Source organism: Oncorhynchus tshawytscha, linkage group LG08, assembly GCF_018296145.1.
Source record: "Oncorhynchus tshawytscha isolate Ot180627B linkage group LG08, Otsh_v2.0, whole genome shotgun sequence".
Taxonomy (NCBI): domain Eukaryota; kingdom Metazoa; phylum Chordata; class Actinopteri; order Salmoniformes; family Salmonidae; genus Oncorhynchus; species Oncorhynchus tshawytscha.
This window is the reverse complement of record NC_056436.1, coordinates 6,313,504-6,332,472: the sequence shown is the minus strand read 5'-3', so window position 1 is coordinate 6,332,472 and position 18,969 is coordinate 6,313,504. Positions and strand designations below refer to the sequence as shown.

Sequence of the window (18,969 nt, the reverse complement as noted above, 5' to 3'; positions counted from 1 at the left end):
ACCTGTCTGTCTACCTGTCTGTCTGTCTACCTGTCTGTCTGCCTACATGTCTGTCTGCCTACATGTCTGTCTGTTTTCTGTCTTCTCTTCATGATTCTTATTATTTAACTCACCTTCTGCACCTGCTTCCTGACTCCCAGCATATACATTACAGAATACTGCCTATTCAAAACACATACATGTGTTTCTGTCTGTCTGCCTACATGTCTGTCTGCCTACATGTCTGTCTGTCTGTCTGTCTGTACCACAGGTAGGTAGGCGGACGGGTAGAGGGACGGACGGACAGTCTGTCTGTCTCTGTCTCTTCTTCCTCCTCTCTCCTGTAGGATGACCCCTGACCTCTATCGCTCTCTCCACTCTCCTGTAGGATGACCCATGACCTCTATTGCTCTCTCTCCTGCCTGTAGGATGACCCCTGACCTCTATCTCTCTCTCCACTCTCCTGTAGGATGACCCCATGACTAACCTGAACACAGCCTTCGACGTGGCAGAGAAGTACCTGGACATCCCCAAGATGTTGGACGCTGAGGGTAAGACCAGGAGGGTCAAGGGTTAAGGAAGTGTTTCCCAAACCTGGTCCTGGGGACCCAACCCTTTTATTATTTGAATCGGGTGTTAGTGCTAGGGTCAAAACGAACATGTCCTTTGGGTCCCCAGAACCCGGATGAAGAAACACTGGGCTAAGCAGACAGAAGTGGAGACTGACATTCATTAAAAATGACCTTAACAGTGATACAAATGTAGCTGGCACCCTATTCCCTAGATTTGTACCTTGTCAGCTCGGGGATTTGAACTCACAACCTTGCTAGTCCAACGCTCTAACCACTAGGCTACCCTGCCACCCCAACACTCTAACCACTAGGCTACCCTGCCACCTCTACACTCTAACCACTAGGCTACCTGCCGCCTCTACACTCTAACCACTAAATCAAATCAAATCAAATCAAATTTTATTTGTCACATACACATGGTTAGCAGATGTTAATGCGAGTGTAGCGAAATGCTTGTGCTTCTAGTTCTGACAAGATAGGCTACCTGCCGCCTCTACACTCTAACCACTAGGCTACCCTGCCGCCCCACAATGTGGGAAAAGTCAAGAGGGTGTGTGAATAGTTTCTGAAGGCTCTGCTGTCACTGAAGCTATTATTGCAAAGATCCGCCCTCTATTTCAACTCTATGGTCTTGACTCATTTTGTCTGTTGTGTCGTATACTGTATATAGAGAATAGGGTGTGTTTACCATTCACCCCCAGTCTTTACGACATGTCATTTATCTGTTGTGTTTAACATGATCATTACCATACCCCCTTCTCCCTCTCCTCCTTCCTCCACCCCCCCCATCCACCCTCTCTCTCCACAGACATCGTAGGCACAGCCCGTCCAGATGAAAAGGCCATCATGACCTACGTGTCTAGCTTCTACCACGCATTCTCTGGCGCTCAGAAGGTATCCCAGGATGCAACGCTTCTCCTCACCTCTTCCTCATCCTCCTCCTCACCTCTCATCCTCCTCCTCACCTTTCCCCCTCCTCACCTTTCCCCTCCCCCTCACCTCTCTATCCCCTCTCCTCTTCACCTCTCCCTCCTCCTCACCACTTCCTGGTTGTTCGGTTCCTGCTCCTCTATCTGTCCTCCAACACTAACAATATTCTCTCTCTGCAGCTGCACCGCCCCACAACAGGGGGGAACGGCTCACGCTCTTCCTCCTCTCTCTCCGTATTGGTTCACAGATTCACACTTTCCAAATGCATGATGGGAAAATAAATTGTCTATCTCTGTTGCTATAACAGGCACCAGTCAGACAGACCAGTCTACCACAACTAACTCAACTCCTAGTACACAACTAATTCAACTCCTAGTACACAACTAACTCAACTCCTAGTACACAACTAACTCAACTCCTAGTACACAACTAACTCAACTCCTAGTACACAACTAACTCAACTCCTAGTACACAACTAATTCAACTCCTAGTACACAACTAACTCAACTCCTAGTACACAACTAACTCAACTCCTAGTACACAACTAACTCAACTCCTAGTACACAACTAACTCAACTCCTAGTACACAACTAACTCAACTCCTAGTACACAACTAATTCAACTCCTAGTACACAACTAACTCAACTCCTAGTACACAACTAACTCAACATGTAATTGTTTGATTGGATTCATTACTTTATGTAGCGAGGGGGGGAAGGGGGCTCCTTAACCTCAACTACCGCCAATGTGTACTTGGTCTACTTTGAGATGAATGGGTCATGTTTTCATTGGATCTCTCTCCATCTGGTTCTGCAGTGGTTGATCTCTTATCTGATACCATCTGGTTCTGCAGTGGTTGATCTCTTATCTGATACCATCTGGTTCTCCAGTGGTTGATCTCTTATCTGATACCATCTGGTTCTGCAGTGGTTGATCTCTTATCTGATACCATCTGGTTCTGCAGTGGTTGATCTCTTATCTGATACCATCTGGTTCTGCAGTGGTTGATCTTGTGTAGTTATATGTCACGTAGAGTAGGCCAGATGGCTAAACTGGATAACCTAACCTCTATAAAAATAAAAAGATGGCGGAACTGCAAAAGTTCTTCTGTGCAAAGGTGTTTATTTACAAGTGATTCCGGAACAGAAAATAACAGTACTGCCATCAACGTCTACCTTATGGGACAGCTTAACAACAATGCTGCCCCATCCACAGCTCAATCCAAAAAATCCTCCCTAGAGACTGGAGAGAGGCTCCTTTTTGTAGGGCTAGCCCCTCCCCTCAGAACAATTAACCCTAATTAATTAATCAATTAACAATACAAACCTACATTTTCCATGAACTAAACATACTAAAGGATATACATTGCAACACGGTTTTAAACAATATCACAACATAACATTTACAACATTACATCATTACTGACAATATCTTTCAATATGCCCATATGCATTAATGAGCCATTTGGGACAGGCACTATAAAGCCAACCCAATTCCCTTAGCTCGGGTCCTTTTCCAGCATACCCAGAAGCTACAGAGATGGAGAGAGAGGAACAGAACAAACAAACAATGCGCTCATCCACAACATTGATAACTATAATAATTATTGTATCTCTCAAATATGAACATTGACAAGTGTGAAATGCATGCACCAAGACAGAAGTTAAATTGTGTGTCGACCCACATTGTTAACTTATGGTATAATGGCGCAGGGAGGAGTGATGAATATGTGTGTGCGTTAAAGAACCAAATGCTGCCCGCGGCCAGTGACGGACTTCTACGTCACAAGGACCAGAACTAGAGAAGAAGAAGAGTTGTGTAGTTATATAAGGACCAGAACTAGAGAAGAAGAAGAGTTGTGTAGTTATATAAGGACCAGAACTAAAGAAGAAGAAGAAGAAGAAGAGTTGTGTAGTTATATAAGGACCAGAACTAACGAAGAAGAAGAAGAGTTGTGTAGTTATATAAGGACCAGAACTAAAGGAGAAGAAGAAGAAGAGTTGTGTAGTTATATAAGGACCAGAACTAAAGAAGAAGAAGAAGAGTTGTGTAGTTATATAAGGACCAGAACTAACGAAGAAGAAGAAGAGTTGTGTAGTTATATAAGGGCCAGAACTAAAGAAGAAGAAGAAGAGTTGTGTAGTTATATAAGGACCAGAACTAAAGAAGAAGAAGAAGAAGAGTTGTGTAGTTATATAAGGACCAGAACTAAAGAAGAAGAGTTTTGTAGTTATATAAGGACCAGAACTAAAGAAGAAGAGTTGTGTAGTTATATAAGGACCAGAACTAAAGAAGAAGAAGAAGAGTTGTGTAGTTATATAAGGACCAGAACTAACGAAGAAGAAGAAGAGTTGTGTAGTTATATAAGGACCAGAACTAAAGGAGAAGAAGAAGAAGAGTTGTGTAGTTATATAAGGACTAATTTCACTGGAGAGGTCCAGAACTAAAGAGCACATTGCAGCAGCCAGGCAGCAGAGAGACCAGCTGTGTTTAAAAGACAGAGTGGAAAAATATTCTCTCTATTTATAATTGGAAGAGAGGATTCAGACACTGCCTCCCTTTTATTATGGCATGTAGAAGAAGGGGAATAATGGGGTCAAGATCAAGAGTATGAGCAGTATATAGTGAACCTCACATTACCTCACGTAGCTCAGATTACTGTATAAAGAAGGCTACATCAAACAAATTCACACTATCAACAAGTATGATGAATACAGTCAGAAATATTACTAAATGTGGACGAGCCAACTCCTACCCACCTGTTTAGGGGTGACACCAGGAATACTAGCCATTGGGACTATAACAGCTAAACCGCCAATAGATTCCAAACAGACAGATAAACTAACAAACCAACCAACCTGATCAGACTGGTGCCTGTTGTCTCCTCTCTCCCTGGTGTCTGACAACCTGATCAGACTGGTGCCTGTTGTCTCCTCTCTCCCTGGTGTCTGACAACCTGATCAGACTGGTGCCTGTTGTCTCCTCTCTCCCTGGTGTCTGACAACCTGATCAGACTGGTGCCTGTTGTCTCCTCTCTTCCTGGTGTCTGACAACCTGGTCAGACTGGTGCCTGTTGGCTCACACTTTTACTCTGCGCTTCTCTCTTTTTTTTCCATCTCTCCTTCCCTCTCCCCTTCTCCTCCTCCCTTTGTTCCCTGGGCAGACATCGTTAGCACGTTGAGGCCGGATGAGAAGGCCATCATGACTTATGTGTCGTGTTACTACCACGCTTTCTCAGGCAAGCAGAAGGTACAGTACCACAGTGTTACTACCAGGCCTTCTCAGGCAAGCAGAAGGTGAGCGCCTCCCTCTAGTCTCTAGTCCTTCTAGACCACCAGAGAGCATAATAGTCCTGTACCACTAGAGACCATAATAGTCATATACTACTAGAGACCATAATAGTCATATACTACTAGAGACCATAATAGTCCTGTACCACTAGAGACCATAATAGTCCTGTACCACTAGAGACCATAATAGTCCTGTACCACTAGAGACCATAATAGTCATATACAACTAGAGACCATAATAGACCTAGACCACCATACCATAGTCCTATACCACTAGACCACCATACCATAGTCCTATACCACTACACCACCATACCATAGTCCTATACCACTACACCACCATACCATAGTCCTCTACCACTAGACCACCATACCATAGTCGTCTACCACTAGACCACTATACCATAGACCTATACCACTAGACCACCATACCATAGTCCTATACCACCATACCATAGTCCTCTACCACTAGACCACCATACCATAGTCCTCTACCACTAGACCACCATACAATAGTCATATACCACTAGACCACCATACCATAGTCCTATACCACTAGACCACCATACAATAGCCCTATACCACCATACCAGAGTCCTATACCACTATACCATAGTCCAATACCACTATACCACCATACCATAGTCCTATACCACTATACCATATTACCGTACCACTAGACCACCATACCATAGTCCTATACCACTAGACCACCATACCATAGTCCTATACCACTAGACCACCATACCATAGTCCTATACCACTAGACCACCATACCGTAGTCTTATACCACTAGACTACTATACCATAGTCCTATACCACTAGACCACTATACCATAGACCTATACAACTATACCATAGTCCTATACCACTAGACCTCCATACCATAGTCCTATACCACTATACCACCATACCATAGTCCTATACCACTAGACCACTATACCATCGTCCTATACAAACATACCATAGTCCTATACCACTAGACCACCATACCATAGTCCTATACCACCATACCATGGTCCTATACCACTAGACCACCATACCATGGTCCTATACCACCATACCATAGGCCTATACCATTATACCATAGTCCTATACCACTATACCATAGTCCTATACCACCATACCATAGTCCTCTACCACTATACCATAGTCCTATACCTCCATACCATAGTCCTATACCACTAATACCACCATACCATAGTCCTATACCACTAGACCACCATACCATAGTCCCATACCACTATACCACAGTCCTATACCACTAGACCATCATACCATAGACCTATACCACCATACCATAGTCCTCTACCACTAGACCACTATACCATCGTCCTATACCAACATACCATAGTCCTATACCACTATACCATCGTCCTATACCAACATACCATAGTCCTATACCACTACACCACCATACCATAGTCCTATACCACTATACAATAGTCCTATACCACTAGACCACCATACCATAGTCCTATACCACTAGACCGCCATACCTTAGTCATATACCACTAGACCATAGCCCTATACCACTATACCATAGTCCTATACCACTAGACCACCATACCATAGTCCTATACCACCATACTATAGGGATCACGCTGTTTGTATGTGGCTTCTATGGAAGTGAAATGTGTTTGCGTGTGGTCAGGGGTGTGTTCATTCCGCCGACTCTATTGAAAAACATTGAATCTCCTCAATGACAGGCCATGAATCAGCATGGTACCTGAGTGTCCTCAATGACAGGCCATGGATCAGCATGGTACCTGAGTGTCCTCAGCCATGGATCAGCATGGTACCTGAGTGTCCTCAGCCATGGATCAGCATGGTACCTGAGTGTCCTCAGCCATGGATCAGCATGGTACCTGAGTGTCCTCAGCCATGGATCAGCATGGTACCTGAGTGTCCTCAATGACAGGCCATGGATCAGCATGGTACCTGAGTGTCCTCAACCATGGATCAGCATGGTACCTGAGTGTCCTCAATGACAGGCCATGGATCAGCATGGTACCCGAGTGTCCTCAATCATGGATCAGCATGGTACCTGAGTGTCCTCAATCATGGATCAGCATGGTACCTGAGTGTGCTCAATCATGGATCAGCATGGTACCTGAGTGTCCTCAATCATGGATCAGCATGGTACCTGAGTGTCCTCAATCATGGATCAGCATGGTACCTGAGTGTCCTCAATCATGGATCAGCATGGTACCTGAGTGTCCTCAATAACAGGCCATGGATCAGCATGGTACCTGAGTGTCCTCAACCATGGATCATTATGGTACCTGAGTGTCCTCAATCATGTATCAGCATGGTACCTGAGTGTCCTCAATGACAGGCCATGGATCAGCATGGTACCTGAGTGTGCTCAATCATGGATCAGCATGGTACCTGAGTGTCCTCAATCATGGATCAGCATGGTACCTGAGTGTCCTCAATCATGGATCAGCATGGTACCTGAGTGTCCTCAATCATGGATCAGCATGGTACCTGAGTGTCCTCAATAACAGGCCATGGATCAGCATGGTACCTGAGTGTCCTCAACCATGGATCATTATGGTACCTGAGTGTCCTCAATCATGGATCAGCATGGTACCTGAGTGTCCTCAATGACAGGCCATGGATCAGCATGGTACCTGAGTGTGCTCAATCATGGATCAGCATGGTACCTGAGTGTCCTCAATCATGGATCAGCATGGTACCTGAGTGTCCTCAATCATGGATCAGCATGGTACCTGAGTGTCCTCAATCATGGATCAGCATGGTACCTGAGTGTCCTCAATCATGGATCAGCATGGTACCTGAGTGTCCTCAATCATGGATCAGCATGGTACCTGAGTGTCCTCAATCATGGATCAGCATGGTACCTGAGTGTCCTCAATAACAGGCCATGGATCAGCATGGTACCTGAGTGTCCTCAATGACAGGCCATGGATCAGCATGGTACCTGAGTGTCCTCAACCATGGATCATTATGGTACCTGAGTGTCCTCAATCATGGATCAGCATGGTACCTGAGTGTCCTCAATGACAGGCCATGGAGCAGCATGGTACCTGAGTGTCCTCAATGACAGGCCATGGATCAGCATAGTATCTGAGTGTCCTCAATCATGGATCAGCATGGTACCTGAGTGTCCTCAATGACAGGCCATGGATCAGCATGGTACCTGAATGTCCTCAATGACAGGCCATGGATCAGCATGGTACCTGAGTGCCCTCAATCATGGATCAGCATGGTACCTGAGTGTCCTCAATGACAGGCCATGGGTCAGCATGGTACCTGAGTGTCCTCAATGACAGGCCATGGATCAGCATGGTACCTGAGTATCCTCAATGACAGGCCATGGATCAGCATGCTTCTCGGTGGTGCAAGATGAATGAACGAACAAAGTCCCGATGCTTCTCGGTGGTGCAGGATGAATGGACAAGGTCCCGATGCTTCTCGGTGGTGCAGGATGAATGAACAAGGTCCCGATGCTTCTCGGTGGTGCAGGAAGAATGAACAAGGTCCCGGTGCTTCTCGGTGGTGCAGGAAGAATGAACAAGGTCCCGGTGTGTCCGTTGACATGGAGCTGAACATCTTCACATCTTCACTTTTACAAGGTTTTATGTAATCCAATGGAAGCGAATTATCAACATAACAAAAATTAACTTAAACATGAAGTCCAACATTGAACGGACAGCTATCTCGCCTGTCATATAGAAGAAACTGAGCTAAGTGATGAGCACATACAGGCTACAAATAATATAAGGAAACTTTGAGCGGGCTAGCTGCCATATTATTCACTTAGCTGTTATGCTAGCTGCAGTACTACAGTAGCAGCTAATACATTAGCTAATGTTAGTTAGCTTGCCAACAGTCACTTAATCGAAGGTGGTTTAATTCTCCGTAGTCCAGAGTGGTGGTAAACTTGACAGCGGCAACATGACTAGGAAGAAGATTCATGCTGTATGCTACGGATGAACGCCTCTGCTTGAGACGGATATTCAGACCCGTGTGACCGTCCATTGTAAGTCAGCTGTAGTTTAGCTGGGAAGGCTATTCCATAGGCAATGTTGAGGGACCTGGCGTTTGACCCCATCGTAGCCGTTTCTTTTTCAGTGCAGGTCTGCGGATAGGTCAGAGAAGGGCATGATCTCTTGGTCCCCGTACATCACCTTGCCCATAGCCCTGACTTTCCACCTCACTCGGACTTGTCTGAAAAGTTGAGAAACTTCATGATAAGGACTCGAGGAGAGGGGTGGTTTCTCAGGCCGGAAGCAGACGGGCTCTTTCAATGCGTAGGGGGTCCGGAAAGTTGTCCATGCCTAATGCCTCGGGAAGGCATCTCTGGAGAAATGCAACTGCGTCACCATTTTCCACTTTTTCGATAGATTAACCAGTCTCAAATTTGACCTGTGGTGGATCTTGAGCGAGTTTAGTTTTGAAGTAAGATCCGACACCTGTTTTTCCAACTTTTCGGGGGAGAGTTAGATATCTAGACAGAGGGGGAGAGTTAGATATCTAGACAGAGGGGGAGAGTTAGATATCTAGACAGAGAGGGGGAGAGTTAGATATCTAGACAGAGAGGGGGAGAGTTAGATATCTAGACAGAGAGGGGGAGAGTTAGATATCTAGACAGAGAGGGGGAGAGTTAGATATCTAGACAGAGAGGGGGAGAGTTAGATATCTAGACAGAGAGGGGGAGAGTTAGATATCTAGACAGAGAGGGGGAGAGTTAGATATCTAGACAGAGAGGGGGAGAGTTAGATATCTAGACAGAGAGGGGGAGAGTTAGATATCTAGACAGAGAGGGGGAGAGTTAGATTTCTAGACAGAGAGGGGGAGAGTTAGATTTCTAGACAGAGAGGGGAGAGTTAGATTTCTAGACAGAGAGGGGGAGAGTTAGATTTCTAGACAGAGGGGGAGAGTTAGATTTCTAGACAGAGAGGGGGAGAGTTAGATTTCTAGACAGAGGGGGAGAGTTAGATTTCTAGACAGAGAGGGGAGAGTTAGATTTCTAGACAGAGAGGGGGAGAGTTAGATTTCTAGACAGAGAGGGGAGAGTTAGATTTCTAGACAGAGAGGGGGAGAGTTAGATTTCTAGACAGAGAGGGGAGAGTTAGATTTCTAGACAGAGAGGGGGAGAGTTAGATTTCTAGACAGAGAGGGGGAGAGTTAGATTTCTAGACAGAGAGGGGGAGAGTTAGATTTCTAGACAGAGAGGGGAGAGTTAGATTTCTAGACAGAGAGGGGGAGAGTTAGATTTCTAGACAGAGAGGGGGAGAGTTAGATTTCTAGACAGAGAGGGGAGAGTTAGATTTCTAGACAGAGAGGGGAGAGTTAGATTTCTACACAGAGAGGGGGAGAGTTAGATTTCTACACAGAGGGGGCGAGAGAGTTGGGTATCTAGAGAGGTGGAGAGTGTTAGATATCTAGAGAGGGGGAGAGAGTTGGATATCTAGAGAGAGAGTTAGATATCTAGAGAGGGGGAGAGAGAGTTAGATATCTAGAGAGAGGGGGCGAGAGAGTTAGATATCTATAGAGGGAGAAAGAAATAGATATCTAGAGAGGGAGAGTTAGATATCTAGAGAGGGAGTTAGATATCTATAGAGGGAGAAATAAGTAGATATCTAGAGAGGGAGAGAGTTAGATATCTAGAGAGGGAGAGCGAGTTTGATATCAACCATGACGTGTTCTGACTGACAACAGTAACAGTTCCCATGGCAGTTCCCATGGTGATAATAGAATGTATTCACCATATTCCTTCCTCTTCCTCCCCCAGGCGGAGACAGCAGCCAATCGGATCTGCAAGGTGTTGGCTGTCAACCAGGAGAATGAGCAGCTGATGGAGGATTACGAGAAGCTGGCTAGTGATGTAAGCACCACACCCCTCCTCTGTCCCCCTCCCCCCATAATCAAATCAATTCAAATGTTATTTGTCACATGCGCCCAAATACAACAGGTGTAGACCTTGTTGTAAACAGTGAAATGTTTACTTTCAGGCCCTTAACCAACAATGAAGCTTTAAGAAGTTTTAAGAAAAAAAAGTGCTAAGTAAAATATAGATAAGTCAAAAATATTTAAATATAAGTAACAAATAATTAAACAGCACCAGTAAAATAACATTGTGGAGGCTATATACAGGGGGTACCGGTACAGAGTCAATGTGGAGGCTATATACAGGGTATTACGGTACAGAGTCAATGTGGAGGCTATATACAAGGGGTACCAGTACAGAGTCAATGTGGAGGCTATATACAGGGTATTACGGTACAGAGTCAATGTGGAGGCTATATACAGGGGGTACCGGTACAGAGTCAATGTGGAGGCTATATACAGGGTATTACAGTACAGAGTCAATGTGGAGGCTATATACAAGGGGTACCAGTACAGAGTCAATGTGGAGGCTATATACAGGGTATTACAGTACAGAGTCAATGTGGAGGCTATATACAAGGGGTACCAGTACAGAGTCAATGTGGAGGCTATATACAGGGTATTACGGTACAGAGTCAATGTGGAGGCTATATACAAGGGGTACCAGTACAGAGTCAATGTGGAGGCTATATACAGGGTATTACGGTACAGAGTCAATGTGGAGGCTATATACAAGGGGTACCAGTACAGAGTCAATGTGGAGGCTATATACAGGGTATTACGGTACAGAGTCAATGTGGAGGCTATATACAAGGGGTACCAGTACAGAGTCAATGTGGAGGCTATATACAGGGTATTACGGTACAGAGTCAATGTGGAGGCTATATACAAGGGGTACCAGTACAGAGTCAATGTGGAGGCTATATACAGGGTATTACGGTACAGAGTCAATGTGGAGGCTATATACAGGGGGTACCGGTACAGAGTCAATGTGGAGGCTATATACAGGGGGTGCTGGTACACCTGGTACCAGGCTAACAACAAATGAACAGTAGGCAGAATTGTGCTTGTTGAATTAGCTTCCTACATTCACACTGCTTTATGTATTAGTTATTCACTATTAGTAACAAAAGTCTCTCTCTCTCGCTCTTTCCATTCCTTTTTCTCATTGTGCTAACCTCACCTGCTCTACCTTTACTGTCCCTCTATACCTGCCCTGCCTGTCCCCCGTCACCTCTTACCCCTACTCCTTACCATCTACTCTCTCCTCCTGTTCCTCTCTCCCTCCTCCAATTCTCCCTCTCCTTCTGTCCCTCGTCACCTCTTACCCCTACTCCTTACCATCTACTCTCTCCTCCTGTTCCTCTCTCCCTCCTCCAATTCTCCCTCTCCTTCTGTCCCTCGTTACCTCTTACCCCTACTCCTTACCATCTACTCTCTCCTCCTGTTCCTCTCTCCCTCCTCTCCTCCAATTCTCCCTCTCCTTCTGTCCCTCGTCACCTCTTACCCCTACTCCTTACCATCTACTCTCTCCTCCTGTTCCTCTCTCACTCCTCCAATTCTCCCTCTCCTTCTGTCCCTCGTCACCTCTTACCCCTACTCCTTACCATCTACTCTCTCCTCCTGTTCCTCTCTCCCTCCTCCAATTCTCCCTCTCCTTCTGTCCCTCGTCACCTCTTACCCCTACTCCTTACCATCTACTCTCTCCTCCTGTTCCTCTCTCACTCCTCCAATTCTCCCTCTCCTTCTGTCCCTCGTTACCTCTTACCCCTACTCCTTACCATCTACTCTCTCCTCCTGTTCCTCTCTCCCTCCTCTCCTCCAATTCTCCCTCTCCTTCTGTCCCTCGTTACCTCTTACCCCTACTCCTTACCATCTACTCTCTCCTCCTGTTCCTCTCTCCCTCCTCCAATTCTCCCTCTCCTTCTGTCCCTCGTTACCTCTTACCCCTACTCCTTACCATCTACTCTCTCCTCCTGTTCCTTTCTCCCTCCTCTCCTCCAATTCTCCCTCTCCTTCTGTCCCTCGTCACCTCTTACCCCTACTCCTTACCATCTACTCTCTCCTCCTGTTCCTTTCTCCCTCCTCTCCTCCAATTCTCCCTCTCCTTCTGTCCCTCGTTACCTCTTACCCCTACTCCTTACCATCTACTCTCTCCTCCTGTTCCTTTCTCCCTCCTCTCCTCCAATTCTCCCTCTCCTTCTGTCCCTCGTCACCTCTTACCACTACTCCTTACCATCTACTCTCTCCTCCTGTTCCTTTCTCCCTCCTCTTCTCCAATTCTCCATCTATGCCTCTCCTCTTCCACCCCCACCCCCTCTCTTCCTCTTCTCCCCCCCTCCATAGCTCCTGGAGTGGATCCGTCGCACCATCCCGTGGCTGGAGAACCGTGCTCCAGAGAACACCATGCAGGCGATGCAGCAGAAGCTGGAGGACTTCAGGGACTATCGGCGTCAACACAAGCCCCCCAAGGTTCTACACCCACTTGTTATAATGACTGTCACGAATTCCTTTTATGAATCAGGGCTCCCTTGTTAAAAGAGACATCGGTGTCAATGGGACTTCCCTGAATAGGTTTCATAATAACACAAACTGTGTATGCATGTGTGACTAAGTCATTTTGGATGGAAACGTCTGCTAAGTGGCAACTATAATTGTGATATTAAAAGGTCCAGGAGAAATGTCAGCTGGAGATCAACTTCAACACCCTGCAGACCAAGCTGAGACTCAGCAACAGACCTGCCTTCATGCCCTCCGAGGGGAAGATGGTGTCGGTAGGTAACCTACAGTATGAAGTACACTACACACACACCTCTCTATTTCTCTGTTTCTTTCTCTCTCTCAATTCAATTTAAGGTGCTTTATTGGGAAATGGGAAACATATGTTACATTTGTCCAAAGCAAGTGAAGTAGATAATAAACAAAAGTGAAATAAACAATAAAACAGTAACTGGAAACATTACACTCACAGAAGTTTCCAGAATAATAAAGATATTTCAAATGTAACATTATGTCTATATACAGTGTTGTAACGATGTGCAAATAGGACAAATAAATAAATATAAATATAGGTTGTATTTACAAATGGTGTTTGTTCTATACTGGTTACAAATCTTGCTGCTGTGATGGCACACTGTGGTATTTCACCCAGTAGATATGGGACTTTATCAAAATTGTATTTGTTTTCGAATTCTTTGTGGATCTGTGTAATCTGAGGGAAATATGTGTCTCTGATATGGTCATACATTTGGGCAGGAGGTTAGGAAGTGCAGCTCAGTTTCCACCTCATTTTGTGGGCAGTGAGCACATAGCCTGTCTTCTCTTGAGAGCCATGTCTGCCTACGGCGGCCTTTCTCAATAGCAAGGCTATGCTCACTGAGTCGGTACATAGTCAAAGATTTCCTTAAGTTTGGGTCAGTCACAGTGGTCAGGTATTCTGCCACTGTGTACTCTCTGTGTAGGACCAAATAGCATTCTAGTTTGCTCTGTTTTTTTTGTAAATTCTTTCCAATGTGTCAAGTAATTATCTTTTAGTTTTCTCATGATTTCTCTCTCTCTCGCTCTTTCTCTCTCATCACGCCCTCCGTTTAAGTTGTTATTTACACAGCACATTCGAGGAGATCAGCATCGGCTTTAGCAAGACGCTGCCCAGATTCCCTGAATCTCAATCACAAAACGAGCAGCTACACTGAACACAAATATAAACGCAACATGTAAAGTGTTGGTCCCATGTTTCATGAGCTGAAATAAAAGATCCCAGAAATGTTCCATACGTACACAAAAAGCATATTTCTCTCAAGTTTTGAGCCCAAATGTGTCTAAATCCCTGTTAGTGAGCATTTCTCCTTTGCCAAGATAATCCATCCACCTGACAGGTGTGGCATAATCAAGAAAGCTGATTAAACAGCATGATCATTACACAGGTGGACCTTGTGCTGGGGACAATAACTCTAAAATGTGCAGTTTTGTCACACAACACAATGCCACAGATGTCTCAAGTTTTGAGGGAGGATGCAATTGTCATGCTGACTGCAGGAATGTCCACCAGAGCTGTTGCCAGAGAATTGTATGTTCATTTCTCTACCATAAGCCGCTCAACCAATGTCATTTTAGAGAATTTGGCAGTACGTCCAACCGGCCTTACAGCCGCAGACCACGTGTAACCACGCCAGCACAGGACCTCCACATCCGACTTCTTCACCTGTGGGTTCGTCTGAGAACAGCCACCCGGTCAGCTAATGAAACTGTGGGATCGTCTGAGAACAGCCACCTGGTCAGCTGATGAAACTGTGGGTTTGCATGAAGAACTTCAGTTGTGCAAACAATCCTCTAACACCCTGAAGCCTCGTTACCATCGGCACTTTTAAATCAGCCCCGACCCCCCTCGGACACGGCTGGAATTGGACTGGTGATTGGTGACTGTAAGCTGAACCTATATGTTAGTTGTTGTATTTGTGCAGGACGTCTCTAACGCCTGGGGCGGTCTAGAAGGGGCGGAGAAGGGTTATGAGGAGTGGCTCCTCAATGAGATACGCCGGCTGGAGAGACTCGACCACCTGGCCGAGAAGTTCCGTCAGAAGGCAGCCATCCACGAAACCTGGACTGAAGGTACCAGAACCATGAAACAGAACACCACATCTGTTTCCGTTTGACCATTTTTGATTGAAACTAGTATTATAAGTGACTTAATTGTAAACTGTATTGTTGGTTAAAAAAAACTATTTGGGCTGAGATCCCGCAAACGGGATCGATATGACAACAGCCAGTGAAAAGTGCAGGGCGCCAAATTCAAAACAACAGAAATCCCATAATTACAATTCCTCAAACATAGAAGTATTTTACACCATTTTAAAGATACACTTCTTGTTAATCCCCCACAGTGTCTGATTTCAAAAAGGCTTTACAACGAAAGCAAACCAAACGATTATACTAGGTCAGAGCCAAGTCACAGAAAAACTTAGCCATTTTTCCAGCCAAAGAGAGGAGTCACAAAAAGCAGAAATAGAGAGAAATTAATCACTAACCTTTTGATGATCTTCATCAGATGACACTCATAGGACTTTATGTTACACAATACATGTATGTTTTGTTGCGTTACTACGTTCAGTAGTTTCAAAACATCCTGTGATTTTGCAGAGAGCCACGTCAATTTACAGAAATACTCATAATAAACATTGATAAAAGATACAAGTGTTATGCCCGGATTTATAGATACACTTCTCCTTAATGCAACCGCTGTGTCAGATTTCAAAAACACTTTACGGAAAAAGCAAACCATGCAATAATCTGAGTACAGCGCTCAGACAACAAATCAAGCCAAACCGATATCTGCCATGTTGTGTCAACAGAAGTCAGAAATAGCATTATAAATATTCACTTACCTTTTGATGATCTTCATCAGAATGCACTCCCAGGAATCCCAGTTCCACAATAAATGTTTGTTTTGTTCGATAATGTCCATCATTTATGTCTAAATATCTCCTTTTTGTTTGCGCGTTTAGCCCAGTAAGCCAAATTGTGAAAAGTTCCGTTACAGACCTTAGAAACATGTCAAACGATGTATATAATGAATCTTTAGGATGTGTTTAACATAAATCTTCAATAATGTTCCAACCGGAGAATTCCTTTGTCTTCAGAAATGCAATGGAACTCAAGCTAACTCTCACGTGAACACGCGTGGCCAGCTCGTGGCTCTCTAGCAGACCTCTGACTCTTTCAGCTCCCATTCCCCCCTCCTTCACAGTAGAAGCATCAAACAAGGTTCTAAAGAGTGTTGACATCTAGTAGAAGCCTTAGGAAGTCCAATTTGACCCCATAGACACTGTGCATTCGATAGGGAATGAGTTGAAAACTACAAACCTCAGATTTCCCACTTCCTGGTTGGATTTTTTTTCTCAGGTTTTCACCTGCCATATGAGTTCTGTTATACTCAGACATCATTCAAACAGTTTTAGAAACTTCAGAGTGTTTTATATCCAAATCTACTAATAATATGCATATATTAGCAACAGGGCCTGAGTAGCAGACAGTTTACTCTGGGCAACTTATTCATCCAAGCTACTCAATTACTGCCCCCAGCCATAACAAGTTAAGGGCTTGCCAAGTCAACATTTCACTGTAAGGTCTATACATGGTCTATACATGTTTTATTCAGCACACGTGACAAATAACGATTTGATTTGTTATCCAGAAATGATTGGATCACTGTGTGCAGCACCTTTTTAAATATGTATCATGTCCTCTGTAATCTGTTTTTGTTCAACATACATTCTGTATTCGTGTATTTACTGTGTATACATTTTCCAGTGATGTCTGTGGTGTGTCTCCCCCTGCAGGTAAGGAGGTGATGCTGCAGGCGCGGGACTTTGAGACGGCCTCTCTGTCTGAGATCAAGGCTCTGCTGAAGAAACACGAGGCCTTCGAGAGCGACCTGGCCGCGCACCAGGACCGCGTAGAGCAGATAGCTGCCATCGCTCAGGAGTTAAAGTAAGGAGGGAGGAGGAATGGAGGGGAAGAGGAATGGAGGGGAAGAGGAATGGAGGGGAAGAGGAATGGAGGGGAAGAGGAATGGAGGGGAAGAGGAATGGAGGGGATGAAGGGAGGGATGGATGGATGGATGAAGGAGGGAAGAAGGAGTGGAGGGAAGAAAGAGGGATGGAGGGGGGGGGGGTGGAGGAAGGAAGGAGTGGAGGGAAGAGGGATGGGAGGGATGGATCTGTTTTGATTGAAGTTCCTCCACTATCTTTACAATATGGCTGCTATAACATAACATTGACCTGCTCTGTCTCGTTCCTCAGTGAGCTGGACTACTATGACTCCCCCAGTGTGAACGCTCGCTGCCAGAACATCTGTGACCAATGGGATGCCCTGGGAGCCTTGACTCAGAAACGCAGCGAGGCTCTGCAGGTACAGTAGGAGGGGCTTAGTGGGGCGGGGCTCTGCAGGTACAGTAGGAGGGGCTTAGTGGGGCGGGGCTCTGCATGTACAGTAGGAGGGGCTTAGTGGGGCGGGGCTCTGCAGGTACAGTAGGAGGGGCTTAGTGGGGCGAGGCTCTGCAGGTACAGTAGGAGGGGCTTAGTGGGGCGAGGCTCTGCAGGTACAGGAGGGGCTTAGTGGGGCGGGGCTCTGCAGGTACAGTAGGAGGGGCTTAGTGGGGCGGGGCTCTGCAGGTACAGTAGGAGGGGCTTAGTGGGGCGGGGCTCTGCAGGTACAGTAGGAGGGGTCGCTCGTTCTTCAAGTCCCGTAGCAATGCTCGCTAGCAATGTTCTTATCCCTTGTTTGCTAGTTAGCCAGCTAGCTACAGCTAACACAAACATGACCTTTGCAGCCAGAATAACAGCGGAGTAGCCGTTTTCTGTTGGATACATCCATGACAATGAGATGATAATTTAGTTTGTTGCTAAGCTAACCTGCCAATGTGACAACCTAAATCAAAAAATACCAGAGTTGCTGAAAACAGCTGCTAAAACTATAAACGTTGGGAGGGGAGCGAGGACATTCATGTTCATCACTCACCACGTTAGGTCATCAGATGCTACAAAACAATATGTCTCTGCAAAAAAACTAAATCATCTTAACTTTTTCCTTGTTGGACCTGCATTGATAATGTAGCCTATTTCAGTTTGTGTAGTTGTTGGTTTAGTACGGTCTCCATGTGTAGTTGTTGGTTTAGTACAATCTGTGTAGTACAGTCTCTATGTGTAGTTGTTGGTGTAGTACAGTCTCTATGTGTAGTTGTTGGTGTAGTACAGTCTCCATGTGTAGTTGTTGGTGTAGTACAATCTATGTGTAGTTGTTGTTGTAGTACAATCTATGTGTAGTTGTTGGTGTAGTACAGTCTCTATGTGTAGTTGTTGGTGTAGTACAGTCTCTATGTGTAGTTGTTGGTGTAGTACAATCTGTGCAGTTGTTGGTGTAGTACAATCTATGTGTAGTTGTTGGTGTAGTACAGTCTATGTGTAGTTGTTGGTGTAGTACAATCTATGTAGTTGTTGGTGTAGTACAATCTATGTGTAGTTGTTAGTGTAGTACAATCTGTGTAGTTGTTGGTGTAGTACAATCTATGTGTAGTTGTTGGTGTAGTACAATCTATGTGTAGTTGTTGGTGTAGTACAGTCTCTATGTGTAGTTGTTGGTGTAGTACAGTCTCTATGTGTAGTTGTTGGTGTAGTACAGTCTCTGTGTAGTTGTTGGTGTAGTACAGTCTCTATGTGTAGTTGTTGGTGTAGTACAGTCTCTGTGTAGTTGTTGGTGTAGTACAGTCTCCATGTGTAGTTGTTGGTGTAGTACAGTCTCTATGTGTAGGTGTAGTACAATCTGTGTAGGTGTAGTACAATCTG

General features: G+C 45.1%; 1 protein-coding gene across 3 annotated transcripts in view; it reads left to right on the top strand.

Moving 5' to 3' along the window:
• Positions 1-18,969, top strand: part of LOC112247573 (alpha-actinin-1) — a 131,900-nt gene that overhangs the window by 86,220 nt on the left and 26,711 nt on the right. For all 3 annotated transcript variants that reach the window (XM_042325128.1, XM_042325130.1, XM_042325127.1), the window contains exons 7-14: positions 449-530; positions 1,360-1,445; positions 10,536-10,628; positions 12,977-13,102; positions 13,300-13,404; positions 15,091-15,238; positions 16,966-17,116; positions 17,428-17,536. In XM_042325128.1, the coding sequence (XP_042181062.1) occupies positions 449-530; positions 1,360-1,445; positions 10,536-10,628; positions 12,977-13,102; positions 13,300-13,404; positions 15,091-15,238; positions 16,966-17,116; positions 17,428-17,536 (900 nt within the window). The remainder of the gene's footprint in view (positions 1-448; positions 531-1,359; positions 1,446-10,535; positions 10,629-12,976; positions 13,103-13,299; positions 13,405-15,090; positions 15,239-16,965; positions 17,117-17,427; positions 17,537-18,969) is intronic.